The sequence below is a fragment of the Monodelphis domestica genome, chromosome 1 (genome assembly GCF_027887165.1).
Source record: "Monodelphis domestica isolate mMonDom1 chromosome 1, mMonDom1.pri, whole genome shotgun sequence".
Taxonomy (NCBI): domain Eukaryota; kingdom Metazoa; phylum Chordata; class Mammalia; order Didelphimorphia; family Didelphidae; genus Monodelphis; species Monodelphis domestica.
Genome location: NC_077227.1, coordinates 237,198,121 through 237,221,628, shown reverse-complemented (window position 1 = coordinate 237,221,628; position 23,508 = coordinate 237,198,121). Strand labels below are relative to the sequence as shown.

General features: G+C 37.6%; 1 protein-coding gene across 9 annotated transcripts in view; it reads right to left on the bottom strand.

Moving 5' to 3' along the window:
• Positions 1-23,508, bottom strand: part of LOC100020089 (galactocerebrosidase-like) — a 147,338-nt gene that overhangs the window by 119,539 nt on the left and 4,291 nt on the right. For 8 of the 9 annotated variants that reach the window (XM_056820509.1, XM_007472685.3, XM_007472684.3 and 5 more), the window contains exons 2-3: positions 9,582-9,650; positions 6,498-6,561 (exon numbers count right to left, since the gene is read on the bottom strand). In XM_056820509.1, the coding sequence (XP_056676487.1) occupies positions 6,498-6,537 (40 nt within the window). In that variant the 5' untranslated portion in view covers positions 6,538-6,561; positions 9,582-9,650. Of the gene's footprint in view, positions 1-6,497; positions 6,562-8,747; positions 9,168-9,581; positions 9,651-23,508 lie in introns of those variants that run through there. The other variant, XM_007472686.3, reaches the window with a different exon arrangement.

Below are 23,508 nucleotides of genomic sequence, written 5' to 3'. Positions count from 1 at the left end.
GGAATTACAGCATAAACTGCGTGAACTTCATGAATCTGGAGCTGCAGTACAAGCTGGACCACTAGACTTTTCACTTCACAACCTGAACCCAGGAGACAAGGTGTATATTAAGAATTTCCAGCATACTGGAACAACTCAGCCTTTGTGGGAAGGACCATTCCAAATATTGTTAACTACTCCAACATCTATAAAGGTAGGAGAGAAGGACTCTTGGATTCATTGCTCACATGTAAAGAGAGCATCATCTGCTGAGACTGATTGACTGTATCCTATCACATGCATTGAAGATAATAATCCATTGACAAGTGGTTGCTGTTTTTTCAAAATCACACTGAATTCCTGATTTTTTTCTTTTCTTTCCCTTATTTTTTTAATTATTGCTTTTCTTTTGAATATTTGGATTTTTTCCCCTTTCCTCATTTCTTGTACAAAAGGTACATACAATTAATTTTTTTCTCTCTCTCTGCAGTAATATAAGTTTAAATATACATAGCTAAACAGCTTTAGACTGTGGGAACCTGCCATTTATTGATAAAATATTATGGGACTATGATTAATGTTTGTGTCTGATTCTAGGAAATGGGATAAAAACAAGGAGCACAGACTTAACCTGAATAGTGCCAAAAGAGCACACAGGAAATAGTAATGTGGACTAGAGGTTGCGATGCTTGACATATAAGTCATAGGACTTCCTTGTATCTACACTCTTTATGAAGTACTCATACAAGTACAAAAATTTGAATATCATGCTGGCTCCCTATATCCTTGAGAATGAAAAAAGTCAGACCAGGGAATGACTCTTCCCTATCAAAATAGAATTCTAGTTCCTTTCCTTCTTATAATATGACAACTTCCTGCAGTCTTGGCTGCAAAGGAGTAAGTGAAATATTACTGCATTCTGTCCTACAGACTTGTGGGATAGAAATTACTTTAAATTGTACCTTTACAAGGGCCCATTATGAAGTTATTCTTGTTTACCCAACATTTTATACGTAGATTTTGGTATTTTGATTCTGATTTTGAATTTTTTTCTTCCCTTTCTCCCAAAAGTTTAACTTTCTTCCATATTTTTCCCTTTATATATTCTTGTTTTTTGTTTTTTTATTGTTTTTGAATTCTTTTAATAACTAACTCATACACCCCCATAACTCAACAATGCATCCTGAGCTGAACTGGATTTTTTTAACACCCACTTCAGGGGGGGATTGTATTTTAATAAAAATCCAAGATTTTGAAACGGTTTTTTGTTTGAGAAACATCTTCAAGGAAGAAGCTTGCTAACTCCTAAATCCAGAGAATGAACTGTTGCATAGAGATGCCAGAAAACCTATATTACATCAAGATCAAGAATGAACCTTGGGGTGTGGTTGCTTGAACTGAAGGTTGATTGAATTTATTTTGAATGTACACTCTTCTGCCAAAGGGGACTTCCCCCTAATTGGCTTTTGTCAATGTGCTGAGCAAAACATTGGTTTTGCTATCTCTCTCTATCTCTCCTATTTTCCCTTATCTCTAACCATTGTAATTTCATAGCTGGTATGTTTACAAGACCCATAGGAGAGATTAGTCTTCCTTGGGCTTCAGGGGGTGGAATGTGAATTTCAAAACTACTCAACCCTGTTCAAACCATTCTTTAGAGGATGGGATCTGGCTATTTCCTGATCAATAACAATAGAGATACTTGGAATGACAGAATAAGGTCTTGGAAACTACAATCTCCACCCTATTCAGGGTAACAGGATTTAGGAAGGGCTGCAGCAAAGCTCAAGATTTAATTATTTGAGCATATGGCCTTCAACAGACATGTGCAAAGGGGACAGACCTCTGGGTGGTCCTGGGTTAAGCTAGAGCCACCATTGGCATAGGTGAGACACAGGAAGTGAGGTAGAGGACAGCTCAGGAGTTCTGGGGACTTCCTGTGTGGAGGGAGAAGGTGGTTGTTGGAGCCTGGTGCTTGGTGTGGAGGAGCCCTGAGACTGTTTTCTCCATTTTGGTCACGTGAGTGATAGGGACTGATCTCTTTTCTTTGCCTCAGCTATCCAGGGCCTTGGGCCCTTGGCTCAGCTTAAGCAGAGTGGGTATCTAAGCCCTATTTCCTTCTCTTCCTTTTCCCCCCTCTCTCTCTTTCCCTCTAATACTTTTCTTCCTCCTGTTTGTAATTAAAACACCATAAAAAAAGTTTGACAGCTGACTTGAGTTTTCATTTAGGAACTACATAGCTGAATTCCTTGGTGACCTTAAATTAATATATATCAGTCTTTTAAAGTGATTTCCATATCACAACTTGTCTCCAGATCCTCTCTGTGCTGGGGAATCTGGGGTTACCCCGGGTCTATTTTATAGGGGAGATCTTCCTTCAACTCCCCATCACCTTTTCTCATCAGGAAACCCCTAATTACCTGTGCAGCACCTATCAACAGCCTCACTCAGGGGAGGTGAAAGGAGAGTTGGTGCCAATCCATCCAAGCTCCTACTTTCCTCGATATTCAATTGCTTTTCTATAAACTCCTAGTAGTGTGACAGAGGCTACCACTAAAGAAAAAGTGTCAGGCTGAAGAGTGTATGAAATTGATCAATGGGGGATGGGCCCCAGGAGAGTGGAATCCTGAAGAGGAGAAGACTCTGGCTATTAGAGGAGTTGTTCTCTCAGTCTTGAAAAGCTGAAGGGAGAGGGTGAAAAAAAAAGACTTTCTCCTGAGGGTTACCCACTTTTTTCTGCTGGTGACTGGAAATCCTTCCCCCCAACATTTCCCAATTGAAAGGACATTTTGAAGAGAAACCTGAGCAGACTTTACCTCAGCTCCTGTTGCCTAGGGATGAGTCAACCTGACTTTCTCTCAGGGGGTTCAGACTACCAAGGCCTAAGTTCCCCCCAAACTCAAGGAGGGAGGAAAAAGGTTTTAGATAGAGACAGGGACCCCTTTTTTCCCACATTCCTTTCTCATTCTTCCCTGCCCATTATTTCTTTGTATTATCTTGATTGAGTTGACATTAAAAGAGTTAACTTTTCCCCAAGCTGTGTGTGAGTGAACAGATCAAGGGGAGACCCTTTGGTCTTGAGTAGTGGAGAGGGGACAAGAGGGACAAAAGAGAATTGAGGAGAGCAGCTTTAGCTAAGAAGGGAAGTGTGAACTTTAAATTATTCCACCCTACTTAGATCTTACTTTATAGTGAAGATAAAATTGTAATCTCTTGATTGAATAATGAAGGTACTTGATTCTTACTTTATAGTGAAGCTAGAACTTTAAGCTAAGTCTATTTTTAGATCTTACTACAAAAAGATGTTAAGTAACTATAAAAGGTAAATTAATCACAAAAAGGTTAAGTAACTAACAAAAGGTGAACTTAACAAAGAAGTGTTAAGTAACTCAAAAGATATAATCTAATCAAAGAAGATGAGAACTAAATAATGGGAAGTCCTGGAGAAAAGCCTCTGGTGTGATTGGTAGACATGAAAATTTAGAGGAGGGGACACAAGAGTAAAAGGTCTATATATTTCGCGTCACTTCCTCTCTCCAGTACCTTTGGCCATGGAGAGGTGGCTTGTGGCTGGGACTTTCAGCATCTTGGCGTGGCTACAGCTATTGTCTGGCTTGGTGGTGAGTTTCTGGCTGAGTTTTTCTCCTTTACTTTCCAACTTTATCCTAATAGAAGCATCTAATCTCCTTCAAAGACCTAGTGGCGGAGATCTTGTACTCCCCCTGGCACAGGCCAGGTGGGAGAAATCCTATACCCTCTTCCTTCTTTCTCATTGAAATCTTTCCCTCTATATTAATTTAAATTACCATAAATTTCCAGACTGACTTGGGTATTTTATTTGGGATTTTTCCCTGGCAACCAATTAATTTAGATTTAAGTCACAACCCTAAAATTATCTTTACAGAAGGCAGAAGGGGGAAAATCTTCAAGCCCCCTCTCCTCTCTCTGAGCTAACCCTAAACATTAGCTGTCTCCCTGTACCCTGCTTTGAGAGGGGAGGTTCTCTCCTCTTTTTCCCTCTCTATACTAATTTAATCACCCCTCAAATACAAATTAACCTCCTTTTTAATACAGTAGACTACACCAAAGTACCATCAAATATAGTGGAAGGTGCCTTTATTATAGTCCTAAAAGTTACTGTTATTACAATAGGTACTACTCAATCATGGAATGTGAAAGCCCTAAAGTGTTACTCCTAATCTTCCTAACTTCAACTGGGGAAGAGTCCTAATTTTATTTTCATTTTCTTCATATGAATTTTTATTTTCCTCAGTTTTGAATACAATTTTCAGCCAGTGATCTAGCATGGGCCTCAGTTCAGAGTTCCTGCTAGTCTTACAGGTTATAATTATTTAAGAAAGACTAAGATAAGAAAGGAAAAAATATACCACAAGGTAGCAAGTACTTGGTGATTCAAATAGGTTCACAGCCAGCCTTCAAAGAATCACACAGCTTCCACATTTGCTCCCATTCTACAAACCTGCCTTTGTTAACAGAAAAGGAAGCAACAGATATTGGAACAGGCTTATGTATAAAGTGTACTACTCATTTCCTTTTGATATATAAATTTAATGACTACCAGAAACCCCAGGGATTATTTGCTGCCATACTTCTTTTGTCTTTTGGCCACACAGCTAACATATACAATATGAATTGCTTTCACTTTAGTAATGACAACTATTACATACTAAATGGTCAAATTATGGTTGCTGTGGATACTGTGTAACCTCTGAATTTCTTCACAAATGCAAAGAAATTCCATTTTTAACATAGCTAAAAATATTTTCTTTTCTCTTTCCTCATTTTAAGAATTTAATTTTAAATCTCCATTATGTATAGCAGATGGCTTTCATCCACTTGCCCTCTCCTACTCTGAGGAAATGGGTTCCTACATCTTGACTGGGCCAACTACTCTGGCTACCATTATCCTGGATGTCAAGCTAAAAAAACTTTTGGTAACCCCATATCCAGTGATGGCGAACCTACGGAATGGGTGCCACAGAAGGCACACAGAGTATTCTCTGTGGGTACAAGGCCACACCCTCACCTTCAGAATTCAGTCCTAGAAAGGCAGAGGGACTCTGGCAGAGCTGCTCCCCTCACCCTCTCCACCAGACCTGATGACATTTTCTCACATTCCCAGCAGCCCAATGGGAGTCTACAGGAAGTAAGGTGGGCGGCTAACTGGTGGCAGGGCTAGAGGGGAGTAGAGTACTCAAGCCACTCCTCTCCCCCTCTCTACACTCACTGATGTCATTCCTCACATCACCCACCCCTATACCAGCAGCCCAATGGGATTGCTTTCTCCCTCCCCTGTGTAGCAGAAGGGTGGGGGAGGGGGTATACCCAGCACTAAGTACAGAAGAGGGATATGGCAATCAGTGGGGAAGAAGGGATAGCACTCAGTTTGGGGGATGGGCTGGAGCAGGGCCTGGCACTCCATCACTAACAGGTTCACTATAACTGCCCTAATCAATCTCTGCCAGGAGAGGAATTCAGGAAGAGGGACTGTTTTCTGTTACCAGACTCAGTAGTACTATGATACAGTTCAAAGAATGGAGTTCAGATCCTAGCTCTACCTTGCACAGACCATTTTATGTCTCTGAGCCTCAGTTCTAAATATGTAAATGTGAAAAATGTGGGCATTAGACTAGGTAATTTCTAATGCTCCTTATTATTCTCAATATGGATGAAGATGATTCAGGTCATCACTGGCTCTATAATTAAACCTTAGGATGGAAGATATACATGTAACCTCCTTTTGATGTCTTTTGGGAGAATTACCATTCAATTAGTTTTTTGGTTCTTTATTATTATTTATTATTATATATTTTCAATATATATCATATAAATATTTATACATTTTCAAATACAAAAATAAAATTACATGCATTAAAAAATTACAGGTCTCCCACAAATAGCTTGCTTATCTTAAAGAGTATTCTTCCTATAAAACTAAAATTTTCATGCAACAAAAATGAATGTCTTTTCCATAGAGCTTAATATATTGGGATCCAGACTATAAAAATGTCCCCTACATGAAGCCCGAGGTTCCAAAATTATTAAACTACTATTATATGCCATATACACTTAAACAAAACAACTATACTATAGCATATAGCATTTCAAATATTGATAATTCCTTTATGACCATTTATTTTTGCTAAAGGGCTGTCACTTATTTTTAAACAGAAATATGATTTTAAGTGACTTGCCTTTCTTTCTCAGCAATTTTCTTTTATACCTGTCCCTTTTTTTCAACTTCCCAGTGAAATTCCAAACTTCATACTTTCATCTATCATCTTTAAAAAATGGTTCTTTTCCATTATAAATTTACTTCAGCTAACCTAAGATCAATCTGTGGCTTTTAGACAGAAAAATCAGCTTAAAATAAAATTTAGATCAAAACAATTTCCCAACCAAGACACAAAATAGGGATCTCTATGTTCCAAAGAAGGCACTTTAAAGTTAAGCATATAGATCACTGGAAAAAAAGCCCATTTTCCCAAAAGTCCTACCTGTTGTTAGTCCATCACCACCTACTTTCACTTTCAGCATATGCAAAGAAGCACCAAAGTTTGGCTAGGAAAAAGAATTAACAAGATTAATAATATCCTTAATTGTACCATGCATGCTTTAACTTTAAGAAAAGTTACTATCTAGGTTTTATAGGTAAAACAAAAAAGACACAATTTAAAGCAATCACCATTTTTATGACAGTCAGTTAAAGTTTGTATTTGCAATTATTTGGGAAATTTGATCCTTGATATATATATTGCCAAACTCATTAAACCAATTGTTAAAAGTTGTTGTATCCATAAGTACTTTGTCTAAACCCATTGTAGTTGTTAAATGGACTGCCTCAGTTTCCCCTGTAACTGTCTGGAGAATTGTCCTCTAAACCTACAGTTCCTCTGAACCTATAGTCCCTCATCATATGGCCAGGGGTCTATTGCACAGATAACATATTGGTTGATTTTGTCTATACTGCCTAGGTTTGAAATTATTTCTAGGTGGTCTATATGTCCTCAGTGCAGCCACAGATTTATTCTGCTGGACTTCATTTCCTTTTCATTTTAATTTCAGCTCTTTTATTTCTCTGGTTAGAGTGTCAATAACATCATTCTGCTCATCTGATTGTCTGTCTTTTTCATCCTAGTATATAGAAATAGCAACACTTTTAAGCTCATCTAGCCCTATGATAAACCAATTTGGACAGCTGCTCCTGAAAGGGTTGCTAACAACTGGACAAGCATTTTTCACAAATTGATGGCATATGTGACTAATGTCGTCCTCAGTCAACAAATCAGTTCCTACCCATTTTTCTCCACATTCTAATACATGGTCCAGAAAACTTGCTGGGGTCTCTCTTACCTCCTGCCTAAGAGGTTCAAACATTAACCAAGTCCGCGGGAGCTTAGAATTCAATCTCATTGTCTCAATTATGGCTTCCCTGCAATAGAGAGTTCCCTGTCCAATGAAACTGAGTTGGGCTTCCAATCTGCGTCCAACTCTGGCCAGTTGGGGAGTCTGGGGTTCTTGTTAGTCTCCTCAATAATCTGCTGCTTTTCCCATTTCAATAATACCTCATTCATTAAAATTTGAAAGTCCAGATACGAAGGGTCAAAGATCTTAACTATCCTTTTAAATTATTTTACTGCTCCCATGGATTCTTCCTCAAATTTAGGAATTCTCTTTTTTATTGCATCAAGGTCTGCCTGTGTAAATCTCTGGAGAGCTTTGACATATCAGATACCCATATCTGGTGAGACCATGAGAACCCTTCTTAGAGGGAAGATATGTGAAGGATTCTTTTCTAGAACTTTTGTTTCTACTTGGAGCTTATTTGGTGCATTAGGTTTTTCTGCACCCTCTAACTTCACTGCCTCTTATTCTATAATTCCTGGCACTATTACTTTTGCCTGAGTTAATTCTTGGTATTGTGCCTCCATTCGGTCTAGCTTAGTTTTCAGATATTGTAATTCATTTCATTCTTTTTCAATATGCGTCTTGTTAATTCTGTTCCATCTCTTAAAAATGGCTACCAGAGGTTTTGTCATCATATAAAGGCAGGCCAGGATCAGAATCAGTAGTGGTGTATATGATATTACTTGCAGTAGGGTCATAGACAATACTGGCTTTCGTATTCCATAACCAAGTGAATTGTGTATGAATTCTGGCATAGTTATGAGGAAAAAATTGGGAAGGAAAGCTAGCTGCCACACAGATTGCAATATCTTGTTTAGGAATTCTCTTTTTTATTGCATCAAGGTCTGCCTGTGTAAATCTCTGGAGAACTTTACCTCTTGTTCTCATTTCATACTCAAGGCTTATAACAGTATGAAAGCCTGTGTTTTAAAGTAGCTTGTTAAGTTACCAGTAGCATAGCCACTGTTATAAAATAGTGCCTTCTGTTGCATTTCTCACAGGAACTGCAGCTATCTGAGTGCCAATGAGTGATGGACCCCGGCTGTGAGACAGCATTCTAACAGACCAGTTAATCTCTAAAACTCAAATTTTGTGAGGTTCTCACCAAAACTCACCAAAATAGTAATAAAGATATTAATAAGGAGGATACTGTTGTGTATACTTTCTTAGAGTTTACAAAGTATTTAGTTCTCCTCCTTGAAGGAAATTCCAAGAGTGAACTTCCCTCTACTGGGAACAATGCACAAACTGCCTTGGAGACTATTACATATATATATACAATTAATAATAGGATGCCTTAACTCTAAAGGAACTAGATTCTCTACCCACTTTCCTTTTACCTTACAGTGAAATATTTCTTCGTCTTGAGAATTCACCCAAGCTACTCTTGCAAATTCTTTATCATTAACTAAGTTTTCACAGAAACCCTATTTGACTAGTCTAACTAAATCCTTATATATCAGTAAAATTATCTATGTTAAGGTTTTCTCCAAATACACAAAAACAGCGAGCCAAAATGTTTCATATGCTCTCTGAGCAGAGTGTGGTTCTCAGGTGAGTTTCAGAGCCCAGGCAAACACGTCTTCTGGTCTTTCTCCTTTCACACAAAAGTTTTTACAGCAGCAGGTCTTCAGGTCTTCTTCCTGATGTTTCCCACAGTGAGGACAGTAAAAAACCCTCAAGATATTTCCAGAGTTTCTCTTTCTTCCCTGTCACAAGCAAGGCAATATTCAGAGAGAGAGAGAGAGAGAGAGAGAGAGAGAGAGAGAGAGAGAGAGAGAGAGAGAGAGCAGTGCTGGCTAATCCCACAGAAGGCAGGGATTAACTGCCTCAGAACTTTTTCTGCCCTTCTCCCTTTCAATTCCAAATCATGCCCAGAATTCTTTCTGCCTCAGCCACTCTACAGCCTCTGAGACAACTTCCTAAATTCCTTAACCTATCAAAACCTTATCAATATATTTCTAATTTTATCCTCATACATGCATGTTCAAAGTACTTTAAGAAAAGTTACTATCTAGGATTTATAGGTAAAACAAACAAGACAAAATTTAAAGCAATAACCATTTTTATGATGGTAAAAGTGGTTTTAAAAAAAAAACACCTCACTTTTAAAATTTAAGGTCTCCAAACAACTCTTAACATAATCATAAAATGTCTCTTTTAATAAATATTACCTTAAATAAATAATCCAATATTTCAGAACGCTGAGGCTCAGGGTAATTGATTAGAAGTCGGGAGGCTGCCTAAAAAAGAGATTTCAAAGAAAAAAAACTATTATTGAATAAATTTTAAAACAATTGTAGCCACCTAATCAGATACCCAACTTACCCATATTAGAAAGAGACCATGGATTTGATTTAATGAAACATTCACTGACTACATTAGAATCTGGAGGAGCCAAGAAGTGACATGGAGAGAGACCTGTACACTATAGTTGGTCTAGGCTTTAAAAACACTTTATTTATTTATTTAATCTCACTGAGGAAATTAGTGTTCTAACAGATGAAAGTTTCTGAGAGGTTGTTGGGATGATAATATTTCCTTGTTTTTTTAAATTATATTTTATTTGATCATTTGCAAGCATTATTCATTAAAGACAAAGATCCTTTTCTTTTCCTCCTCCCCACCTCCCCTTGGTTGACGCGTGATTCCACTGGGTATCACATGTGTTCTTAATTAGAACCCATTGTCATGTTGTTAGCATTTGCATTAGAGTGTTCGTTTAGTCTCTCCTCTGTCATGTCCCCTCAACAGCTGTAGTTGGGCAGTTGCTTTTCCTCAGTGTTTCTACTCCCACAGTTTGTCCTCTGCTTATGAATAGTGTTTTTTCTCCTAGATCCCTGCAGATTGTTCAGGAACATTACACCGCTACTAATGGAGAAGTCCATTACGTTCGATTATACCACAGTGTATTGGTCTCTGTGTACAATGTTCTCCTGGTTCTGCTCCTCTCGCTCTGCATCACTTCTGGGAGGCCGTTCCAGTCTCCATGGAATTACTCCACTTTATTATTCCTTTTTGCACAATAGTATTCCATCACCAACATATACCACAATTTGTTCAGCCATTCCACAATTGAAGGGTATCCCCTCGTTTTCCAATTTTTGGCCACCACAAAGAGCGTAGCTATGAATATTTTTGTACAAGTCTTTTTGTCCATTATCTCTTTGGGGTACAAACCCAGCAGTGCTATGGCTGGATCAAAGGGTAGACATTCTTTTATCGTCCTTTGGGCATAGTTCCAAATTGCCCTCCAGAATGGTTGGATCAGTTCACAACTCCACCAGCAATGAATTAATGTCCCTACTTTGCCACATCCCCTCCAACATTCATAATTTTCCTTTGCTACCATGTTAGCCAATCTGCTAGGTATGAGGTGATACCTCAGAGTTGTTTTGATTTGCATCTCTCTGATTATAAGAGATTTAGAACACTTCTTCATGTGCTTATTAATAGTTTTGATTTCTTTATCTGAAAACTGCCTATCCATGTCCCTTGCCCATTTATCAATTGGAGAATGGCTTGATTTTTTGTACAATTGCTTTAGCTCTTTGTAAATTTGAGTAATTAAACCTTTGTCAGAGGTTTTTATGAAGACTTTTTCCCAAATTGTTGTTTCCCTTCTGATTTTAGTTACATTGGTTTTGTTTGTACAAAAGATTTTTAATTTGATGTAGTCAAAATTATTTATTTTACATTTTGTGACTCTTTCTATGTCTTGCTTGGTTTTAAAGTCTTTCCCCTCCCAAAGGTCTGACATGAATACTATTCCGTGTTTACCCAATTTACTTATGGATTCCTTCTTTATGTTTAAGTCATTCACCCATTTTGAATTTATCTTGGTGTAGGGTGTGAGGTGTTGATCAATTCCTAATCTCTCCCACACTGTCTTCCAATTTTCCCAGCAGTTTTTATCGAATAGTGGATTTTTGTCCCAAAAGCTGGGATCTATGGGTTTATCATATACTGTCTTGCTGAGGTCTCCTGCCCCCAGTCTATTCCACTGATCCTCCTTTCTGTCTCTTATTCAGTACGAAATTGTTTTGATTACTGCTGCTTTGTAATATAGTTTAAGGTCTGGGACTGCAAGACCCCCATCATTTGTGTTGGGTTTTTTTTCATTATTTCCCTGGATATCCTTGATCTTTTGTTATTCCAAATGAACTTTGTTATGTTTTTTTCTAAATCAGTAAAGAAATATTTTGGTAGTTCCATGGGTATGGCACAAAATAAATGAATAAGTTTGGGTAGGATGGTCATTTTTATTATATTGCCTCATCCTACCCATGAGCAGTTAATGTTTTTCTAATTGTTTAGATCTAGTTTTAGTTGTCTGGCAAGTGTTTTGTAGTTATGTTCATATAGTTCCTGTGTTTGTCTCGGGAGATAGATTCCTAGGTATTTTATTTTGTCTAAGGTGATTTTGAATGGGATTTCTCTTTCTAGTTTTTGCTGCTGAGCTGTGTTGGAGATATATAGAAAAGCTGATGACTTATGTGGGTTTATTTTGTATCCTGCAACTTTGCTAAAGTTGTTGATTATTTCAATTAGCTTTTTGGTTGAATCTCTTGGATTCTTTAAGTAGACCATCATGTCATCTGCAAAGAATGATAACTTGGTCTCCTCCTTGCCTATTTTGATGCCTTCAATTTCTTTTTCTTCTCTAATTGCTACTGCTAGTGTTTCTAGTACAATGTCAAATAATAGAGGTGATGATGGGCATCCTTGTTTCACTCCTGATCTTATTGGGAATGCATCTAGTTTATCCCCATTGCAGATGATATTAGCTGATGGTTTTAGATATATACTGTTTATTATTTTTAGGAACGACCCTTTTATTCCTATGCTTTCTAGTGTTTTTAATAGGAATGGGTGTTGTATTTTATCAAAGGCTTTTTCTGCATCTATTGAGATAATCATGTGGTTCTTGTTGGTTTGCTTGTTGATGTGGTCAATTATGTGGATGGTTTTCCTAATATTGAACCAGCCCTGCATCCCTGGTATAAATCCTACTTGATCATGGTGGATGACCCTTCTGATCAATTGCTGGAGTTTTGCTAGTATCCTATTTAAGATTTTTGCATCTATATTCATTAGGGAGATTGGTCATAGTTTTCTTTCTCTGTTTTTGACCTGCCTGGTTTTGGAATCAGTACCATGTTTGTGTCATAAAAGGAGTTTGGTAGAACTCCCTCTTTGCTTATGTCAAATAGTTTATATAGTATTGGGATTAACTGTTCTCTGAATGTTTGATAGAATTCACTGGTGAATCCATTAGGCCCTGGGGATTTTTTCTTAGGAAGTTCTTTGATGACCTGTTGGATTTCATTTTCTGATATGGGATTATTTAAGAATTCTATTTCTTCTTCTGTTAGTCTAGGCAGTTTGTATTTTTGTATACATTCATCCATATCACCTAAATTGGTGTATTTATTGCCATATAATTGGGCAAAGTAATTTTTAATGATTGCCTTAATTTCCTCTTCATTGGAGGTGATGTCCCTCTTTTTGTCTTTGATGCTGTTAATTTGCTTTTCTTCTTTCCTTTTTTTAATTAGATTGACCAGTACTTTGTCTATTTTGTTTGTTTTTCCAAAGTACCATCTTCTTGTCTTATTTATTAAATCAACAGGTCTATCACTTTCAATTTTATTAATTTCTCCCTTAATTTTTTGGATTTCTAGTTTGGTTTTCTGCTGGGGGTTTTTAATATGAGTTTTTTTTTTATTTGCATTTCCAATTGATTGATCTCTGCTCTCCCTAGTTTGTTAATATATGCACTCAGGGATATGAATTTACCTCTGATTATCACTTTGGCTGCATGCCAAAAGGTTTGAAAGGATGTCTCACCATTGTCATTTTCCCTGGTGAAATTATTAATTATTTCTATGATTTCTTCTCTAACTAAACGATTTTGGAGTATCATATTGTTTATTTTCCAATTAGTTTTTGATTTGGTTTTCCATGTACCATTACTGATCATGATTTTATTGCCTTGTGATCTGAAAAGGCGCATTTATTATTTCTGCTTTTCCGCATTTGTGTGCCATGTTTCTGTGACCTAATATATGGTCAATCTTTGTGAATGTGCCATGTGGTGTTGAGAAGAAGGTGTATTCATTTTTATCCCTATTTATTTTTCTCCATATGTCTATTAATTCTAATTTTTCTAAGATTTCATTCACTTCTTTTACCTCTTTCTTATTTATTTTTTGATTTGATTTATCTAAATTTGATAATGGTTGGTTTAAGTCTCCCACTAATATGGTTTTACTGTCTATTTCTTCCTTCAATTCTCCTAGTTTCTCCATTAAAAATTTGGGTGCTATATTATTTAGTGCATACATGTTGATTAGTCATATTTCCTCATTATCTAAAGTCCCTTTTAACAAAATATAATTACCTTCCCTATCCCTTTTGTTCAGGTCTATTTTTTCTTTGGCTTTATCAGATATCATGATTGTAACTCCTGCCTTCTTTCTGTCAGTTGAGGCCCAGAAGGTCTTACTCCATCCTTTAATTCTGACCTTGTGAGTGTCTACCCGCCTCATGTGTGTTTCGTGAAGACAACATATGGTAGGGTTTTGGATTCTAATCCATTCTGCTATTCATCTATATTTTATGGGTGAGTTCATCCCATTCACGTTCAAAGTTATGACTGTCATTGGTGGACTCCCTGGAATTTTGATATCCTTCCCTAATTCTAACCTTTCTTCTTCAGCTCTACCTTTTAGTCCAGGGATTTATTTTAAATCAGTCACCCTTGTCCCCTCCCTTGATATGTTTCCCTTTCTAGTCCCTCCCTTTTTGTTCCCTTCCCCTTCCCCCTCTTCTTCCCTCTCTTTTTTGTTTTCCCTCCCCTCTCCCCCCTTGGTTTTCCCTTCTCCCTTCCCTTGTTCGGTAAGATAGAATTCACGATCCCACTGGATCTGGATGTTCTTCCCTCTCAGAGTTGATTTCCCTGAGAGTAAGGTTTAAGTGAAAACTCTCTTCTTCTCCTTCTTATAGGAGTTTTCTTCCCCTCCCCTTCCCGTGTGAATCTTTGTGTGAGAAAGATTATTCTATTTGGTCTTTCTTTTCCCCCTATTTACACATTACATTTTCCCCACATGTTAGTATACATAGATTGATATAAATGTAGTCCTTATAGAAGAGAATTTGGGTAAAAGAAAAAGATAACATTTTTCTCCTTTTCCCTTTCTTTCATATTTTCCTTTTCAGGTATTCCATGCTCTTTGTTTTTCGATATCGAACTTTCCACAGAGCTGTGGTCTTTTCTTTGCAAAAACTTGGAAATCTTCTATTTTGTTGAATGCCCATACTTTCCCTTGGAAGTATACAGTCAGTTTTGCTGGATAGCTGATTCTTGGTTGAAGACCCAGCTCTCTTGCCTTTCTGAAAATCATGTTCCATGCCTTACGATCATTCACATTGGAACTTGCAAGGTCTTGTGTGACCCTGATTGGCATTCCTTTATATCTACATTGTCTTTTTCTGGCTTCTTGTAGGATTTTTTCTTTTGCTTGAAAGCTTTGAAATTTGGCAATTACATTCCTGGGAGTTGTCTTTTGGGGATTTAGTGTAGAGGGTGTTCTGTGAGCTCTGTCAGTGGCTGTATTGCTCCCTTGTTCTAGAATCTCTGGGCAATTTTCTTTGATTATATCTTGTATTACGATGTCGAGTTTGCTGTTTATTTCTGGCTTTTCTGGAAGTCCAATTATTCTTAAATTATCTCTTCTTCCTCCATTTTCCAAGTCTGTCACCTTGTCAGTGAGATATTTTATGTTCTCTTCTAATTTCTTGATCTTTTGGCTTTGCTTTATTGATTCTTGCTCTTTTACCTGCTCGTTGTCATTGAGTTGCCTAATTCTGACCTTTAAAGCCTGGTTTTCCTTTTCAGTTTTGTCTAACTGGTTTTGTAGATGCGTGAATTTCTTTTGCATTATTTCCCACTTTTCCTCCCAGAAGGCTTCCATCTTTTTGATCCTTTCCGATTCAAATTCTTCATGGGTTTGTAGAGAGTTTCCATTTCCTTTGGAAGGTTTCGGGGCATTTGCTTGTGTTTCCTCTTCTATCTCCTCTGTATTTTGTACTTTTGCTCCATAAAATATGTCCAAAGTCACCCCCTTCTTCTTGTTTTTCTTGGAATTTTGGGGATTTTGTGCTTCTGTGGAGTTTGCCATCTCTATCTGAGTGGGGAAGACTAGCTTTTCTTATCTCTGTCTGGTGTTCAGAGGTTTTAGCCCTATGCAGATTGTCCGTTCTATGCAGTTGTTGTTCTGTCTTCCCGGGGAAGTCAGGATTTGTTGGTGTTTCCCTGTTACTGTCCTCCTCAGTTCCCTCCCGATGCTTCTCTGTTGCCTTACTTCCACGCTCTGAGCCTGGCTCGGCCCTTTCCTCGGGGTGTTTGTTTCTGTGCCTTAGCTGGCCAGGAGAGCCAGCACTCTGAGGGGGGAGGGGCTGTGGCTTCCTGGAGCTCCCAGGGATCCTGTTAAGATTAACTTTCTCTGGGTTGAACTGAGTATGTTTTGAGGCAGGGACCTTGAGACTCAGATGGAAGGATCCAGCCAGGGGGCTGCAGGCTCCCCCTTCTCTTTCTGTTTCCTTGCTGTCTGGGTGCCCCTGCAACTGGGTCAGGGTTTTTCAGGATGCGGCTTTCAGCTCCGAGGCCCTTTTTCCAGCCCTGAGGGTTACTGTTGTTTTAGAAGACCCTGCTCTCTGAGGGGGGGGCATGGCTTCCTGGAGCTCCGAGGGCTCCTGATAGGATTAACCTCGGACTGAGTATGCCCTGAGGCACAGACCTTCGGTGAGACTCAGATGGAAGGATCTGGTCAGGGGGTTACAGGCTCCCCCGTCTCTCTCTGTTTCCCTGCTGTCTGGGTGCCCCCTCGACTGGGTCAGGTTGTTTTCAGGAAGAGGCCTTCAGGATAGCCGGCCCTGAGGCTCTGAGGTTCCCTCTGCTGCCTCGGACTCAGCTCTCTGGGTTGGGGGTATGGGTCCTGGGACCTTCCTTCTGCCTACCACTTAGGTCCGAGTGATCTCGTATTCTGGCTTTTGGGGGGACTGTACCTTTTGATCCAGGTCCAGGTCCAGGAGGAGGATTACTGGGGTCTATGCTGTTGTTTGTTTTGAATTCTGGTGCCTTAGGAGCATATAGTTTGAATTCAGCAGGGAAGGGTATCCTGAGATCTGATCTTTAGCTTTCTCTAAGCTGCCATCTTGACTGGAAGTCGATGATAATATTTTCTTAAATATTTTTAGGAAATTATAAGCATTATGAGAGGGCAAACATCAGGATGAGCTATTATAATTTCAACTACTACAGAAAGAAGCAATGTGCCTGGAAAGTCTCACTTACACCAGCAAAAGATCATCAGCACTGAGATACACTCAACCATGAACTGACCATGCCATGTCAATAATGCCTTGTACTATTTGCTAGCAAAAAGCATTTTAGGGTCTATATTTGTGTATTAATGAGCCCTGTAAAATGTGTCAGAGAAGGTCTCTTTCTCATCTGTAATATGTATAATCAAAACACCCTGCTTACCTTAAAGCTATCCTGAAAACAAAATGAGATGATATGAAAACTCTCCAGGAAAGTATAAAGATTGTACTAATAAAAGGCAATGTTATTGACAAAGGCAAAAAAATTAGTTTTTAAACTATTCAAGAGCACTATTACATGATAGTACCATTTTGAGTATGTGTCTTCTAGTTTAAATTTTTAATACCTGAGTTTAAAGAACTATGTTCCTAATTTGTGAAATAATCATTATTTCAGCTTTAGAACTTAAGATGATCAGAGTAAAGAATTAATCATTACCTTTAAAATGTATGGCTATGGTTTGCATGATAATATACATACAACCCACACTGAATTGCTTGCCACCTCCAGGAGGGCAGAGGAAAGAAGGGAGGGAGACAATTTGGATCGTATAACTTCGGAAAACTTATGTAGAAATTTGTTATTAAAATTAAAAAATAAATAGATGACATGTACAGTAGTAGCTAGGTCATAGCCCATATGGTGCCCAATGCCTATATAAATGGCCTTATTAAAATGATTAAAAATCAGAAATGTGGTGAGGTAAAAAAGGTTATCAGAGAATTAGGTTGCAAAAACTGCAAAGGTCAAAGAAAAACAGTTGAATAAGAGTACATCCTAAGTCCCAAGTTTTTATGATCTTTAAGTCAGGGCCAAGATTTCATGGCATGCTACTAGACACCCACTCAGTGGATTAACATTTCACTATTGAAAATTTCATTGACTCAGTGACCTACTGTTTCCAGATCTACTTGCAGTTTTTGGGGAGGGCAACACTGAGTCTACAGCTTTTTGCATTACATAATCATTGTCACATACCTGCCCCTAACTAGAAATCATTCTGTACTATTCCTACCTTGGAAAGAAACTTAGATGCAAAGGCTCAAACTCTTTTGCAGACATTGACTTATGTAAATTATCATTTATCTCATTACAAAAGTTACCAATATAAGCTGGTCCCATCCTGAAAGCCATTTGCTGATCTCCTGTGATCAACTTGGTCAGTGTGTAGATAAACCAGGGCATACTTGTAACAAATTCCTTTTATTTCTCTGTCCTGATTTTTACCTCATTAATCAAAATAAAAGCCCAAACACAGACTTTTCCTTTTAATTTTTCTCATCTTGTCCAAGTAATATCTGATATTCTGCAAATTCACTGACTAGTGGTCATCAAGCCTTTGAAAAGCTCTAACAAGCACAAACCTATTACCTCCAACCCATTTTTTTCTTAACATGCCCTTGCTTTGTTCTTTTTAAAATTTTAAATTAATTTATGAAATTCTTGTGCATGTACAAAGAGTTCACTGGATAACCCTTTCTTCCCTCCTTTGTCAGAACTACTTCTCTTTGTTTCTTTAGAATTTTACTCTTTGAGAGCTTTTAATTCCTTCTAGATTGACTCCTCTTAGAGAATTTTAGGCCCAAAGATCCTATCATTCTTTTTTTTTAACTTTTTGAAGTTAACACTCTTATAAAAAGGGTGTATGTATCATTGCTGGTGGAGTTGTGAATTGATCCAACCATTCTGGAGGGCAATTTGGAACTATGCCCAAAGGGCAACAAAAGAATGTCTACCCTTTGATCCAGCCATAGCACTGCTAGGTCTGTACCCCAAAGAGATAATGGACAAAAAGACTTGTACAAAAATATTCATAGCTGCGCTCTTTGTGGTGGCCAAAAACTGGAAAGCCAGGGGATGCCCATCAATTGGGGAATGGCTGAGCAAATTGTGGTATATGTTGGTGATGGAGTACTATTGTGCTAAAAGGAATAATAAAGTGGAGAAGTTCCATGGAGACTGGAACAACCTCCAGGAAGTGATGCAGTGCGAGAGGAGCAGAACCAGGAGAACATTGTACACAGAGACTAATACACTGTGGTATAATCTAACGTAATGGACTTCTCCATTAGTAGTGGTGTAATATCCCTGAACAATCTGCAGGGATCTAGGAGAAAAAACACTATTCATAAGCAAAGGATAAACTATGGGAATAGAAACACCGAGGAAAAGCAACTGCCCAACTATAGCGGTGGAGGGGACATGACAGAGGAGAGACTCTAAACGAAACTCTAATGCAAATATTAACAACATGGAAATGGGTTCGAATCAAGAACACATGTGACACCCAGTGGAATCACGCGTTGGCTATGGGGGATGGGGGGGAGGAAAAGAAAATGATCTTTGTCTTTAATGAATAATGCTTGGAAATGATCAAATAAAATATTATTTTTTAAAAAAAGGGTGTATGTGGCAGACATCGACAAGTTTTTCTATCCTCTTGTCATAAATTCTAATAAGGATCCCTTCAGCAACCTTTCAACTCAAGCAAGTTGATAAGATTCACCTCTAGAATAAAAATTCCCTCAGTTGATTCCCCTGACTGTAAAATGACCCATATCTCATTAAGGCAAGTCAAAAAAGTATTAGTTGCTCTATTTGGAGAGAGAACTCTAGCAAGTCCTAAATAGTTGAAGTCTTAAAGAGTTGAGTCTTATATCACTCAAACATGCCTGGGGTACAGGCTTATAATTTCTTTAATGAAAGATCTTTCTGTAGAGATACTTTATACCACATTTCAATGATAATAGTTTTTGCTTCTGCAATATTTACTCTAAATATTCTCCACCAATTCTTCTCCACTCTAGGTCTCAATTTCCTCACATAAGTATACCTTCTTAAAATACAATGCTATTCACACACATGTCTCTTGGTCAAAGAATAGAAACAAAAATTATCAAAAAGTAGAATTGAAAACTATTATCAATCACATGAAAAAATGTTATAAATCACTAATAACAAGAGACATGCAAATTGAAACAATTCTGAAGTTACACCTCAAGCCAAACAAATAGGCAAAGATGATCCCCAAAAAGGAAATAGTCATTTTTCAAGTGGTTTTGAGAAGACAAATCCCTAATACCTGAATCATGAGGCTATGAATTAGTACAAACATTTTAAAAAGCAATTTGCAATTATGCAAATAAAATGATTAAAATAAAATAGCCAGGAACTTTGACACAGAGGTTCTATAGTAGTAAACATATCCCCCAAGGAGGTTATTGATTGGTTTAAAATAAAAGGCTCCATAAAAACCAAAACTTTCATAATGTGTGATGTAAAAGAAAATAATGTAATATTCTCAAAATATATTATAAGAATAATAGTAGTAAATTACCCCAGTGGAAGTTAGTAAATCTGGTTCCTCATACCCTCCCCATAGCCTTCTCCCTTCAAGAGGAAATTATGAAATCCCATCCATCTTCCAGCAGGACATGACTACTCCACCCCTTTGAAATACAAATACCTCTTAATGTCCTTTGGTAAAACTTACTCCATTCAAATGGAAAACTTTTGTCTCCAACCATTGTAAAAATTTTATAATCCCTTCAGGAATGTTTCATTATGTCAGGATTCTCCTAGGTAAATCATTTTTCTTAGGTCTGTGAATTGTTAAATTTCTGTGGTAGGAGTTTGAACAAAAGTCAGGAGAGCAGCTTCATAAACACAAAACACTTAGTTTCTTATTAGGAAAGTAATGATAGGAAATAGAAAGGAGAAAAGTGAGAGTAATCTTCTAATAGCTTATATACCTAAGATCCCAATCCTATCTAAAATTTTCTAAAAAAACCCTAAATCCATCTGCCTTCCAGTGTAGTGTCTTCTGCCAGACCAGGCCCAGCCTACTTTCCTACTCTGCCTATCTAGTCATTTACCCACTATCTATCTACCTATTTACCCAAGATAATCAATAATCAATAAGACTATTAAGGCCTTAAATCCCTTTCTCAGTCTTTAACTGTCAGTTAGAAAACTGTCAGTCCCAGAGAGAATGAGCCACACACTCCTCTCCCCAGGGGAGCCTGAGACAAAATCCCTCTCCAATGAGCTCTAACTGACTAACTCCACTCAACCACACCCTTCTGTCACCAACTGGCAATTTGCATAGCAGGGGAGCTCTTACTCAGAAATCTTTTTGCTCCCTTGCCTCTTAAATAAAAATAGGGAGAAGTTAAGAAAAACTTTCTTAACAGGTCAATGACTGGAGACCCTGCCCCACATTTCTCTATAAATCTTGGGGGGTGGGGGGAGAATTTGTCGTAGGTCAATGACTTGTGGGAGTATCCCACATTTCTTTCTTTCTCTCTCTGTCTCTCTCTGTCTCTCTCTGTCTCTGTCTCTGCCTCTCTCTCTGTCTCTCTCTCTCTCTCTCTAAATAAAGCATTGCATTTTAAGTGATGGTTCTCCCCTGTCTTATTATAAGAAGTGGCTATAGAGGGTACATCTTGTTACCTCAAGATCCCCTTAAAATTCCACTTTACACAATAGTTGTACTTTTTGGTGTTACAAAAACAAAAACAAAAAACAAAGAAAAGATGCCTATCAGCCAAAGAAAGACTGACAAATAGCATTACATGAATATAATAAAATATTCTTGTATTATAACAAAAAATCAAATTAAAAACAACAAAGAAATACAAACTTAAATGACCTAAGGCAGAAGGAAATAAGTTGAGAAAATAAAACAATATAAATAATGATGGTCTACAAAAATGTAAATGGAACTAACAATCACCAAAAATGGAAAGTGAATTTGTAAAAATTGCAAAACTCAAGCATTCAAAGAGGAGAGATTAGAAATCAAGCAAACATTTTCAGATTTTTTTCAATGATTGGCTTTGCTGATTTGCCTCCTCTTTTCCATTTAAAAATATTCTGTTATATGTGAAAGCTCCCTGAAGTAGAAGGAAAAATACAAGGGAAAATTCAAACAATTTTAAAGACAAAATATATCAATAAAAATTTATTTTGAAAAACAAGCATGTAAAAGATTTCTCAAAGCAATAATAATAATAAGAGAAATGCAAATCAAAATAGCTCTGTGGTTTCACCAAATACCAAGTACATTAACAAAGACAAGAAAAGATCAGAATTGTCAATAGAAGGGGTGGTGGTTCATAAAAAAACATACATACTAATTCACTGTTGGTGGAGGTATAGGGTGGGCCAATCATTTTGGAAAGTAATTTGGAATTATTCAAAGAAAGTGATTAAAGTGAACATGCTTTGTTTTAGACTGAGCTTGACTCAGAGCAGTACCTTTAATTAAGGTTCAATACTAGAACAAAATAAAATACTCAGGTCATTTGAGAGTTAATTTTAAAAAGAAATGTTCATTTAGCCAACGCAATAGAAGACTATTCAACAAAGAGGGCTTTCTTGATTTGACTGAAATCAAGAAATCTTGATTTGACTGAGCTGAGTAAAGTTTCCTTGTCTGATTTACTTACCACAATCTCCAATCATATATAACCTAGAGATCCGCGTAGCTACGGTGTACTATGGCAACCAATAAATGATGTCAAAAGCCTGACTCTTTAGTCCCCTGAGCCAACCAAGACAAGGGGACAGCCTCAATACATTTTAAGAAACTAACCTGCATGGAGGAAGAGAGAGATCAGTGCTCATACAACACCCTTCAACCCAGAGATTCCATTGATGGGAGACAAGATCAATGAAAGAAATAAAGGGCACATATACACTATAATATTTCTAGTAGCATGTTAAACAGAAAGCAAAGAACTACTAACAATTGCAGAAGAGCTAAAGGAATTGTAGCTCATGAATATGGTGGGTATTACTTAGTTCTAAAAAACAATGAATATGAAAAAATAAGGAAAAGCATGAAAAAGAATACAAAATGGAAATGAAGGTGATGGAGGCAATTCAGAGGAGTTCTCTCCACCCCATCCACAAAAATCTAGATAATACACAAGACCATTACTGATCAGGAAATATACTTAAAACACAGTGTGTCATCTTCTCACCTAAGATCAGCCAAGGGAATTGAAGAAAAAAGGGAACAATGTGTGGGCTATTGGGGACATGGTGTGACAGGCCCTAGTAGAGAACGTAGGGTGCTGAACATTTCCTGCCAAGGGATTGAATGAGGATTCTCCTGATTCGCCACAGCAAGATCAGAGATTCTAGATCCATCATAAAGGACCTGATCTTGTACAGGGCACAAAAACAGTGCCAAATAGCAGCTGTCACACAAATACCATGCCCAGGATTCAATGAGGATTAAATTAATCCATAGATTCAATTAGGATTAAAGATGGGCCTGTCCCAAAGAGTAGAAGACTGTACTTTGGGGTAGAGGCCAAGGGCAAGGACAGAAGTCTTAAATTATGTCCTGAGCAAGTAGCAAATACAGTAGGGAACAACAACTGGGTGACTCTCACCCCAGAAAAAAAAACAATCTCTTGGTTCTAGTCTCAAGCTTGTAGAAGAACAAATAACACCAATGAAATGTAACTATTAATGGACTAGTTATAAATAGGGAAATAGCTATTACTAAAAAAATGTCACACTATTGCATATTATGAAATAATATTGAGAAATGAGAGAAGAGCATCTTTTCAGAGGTGAAAATGGAGATTTTTTTAACAATTTTTATCTAGAATTGGGGTAGGAAACCCAGACCAATTCTGTCACTCTCACTGCCGAGCTAGATTCCCAAAAGCAAGCCTATAGGTGTGCTACTCAGGCCC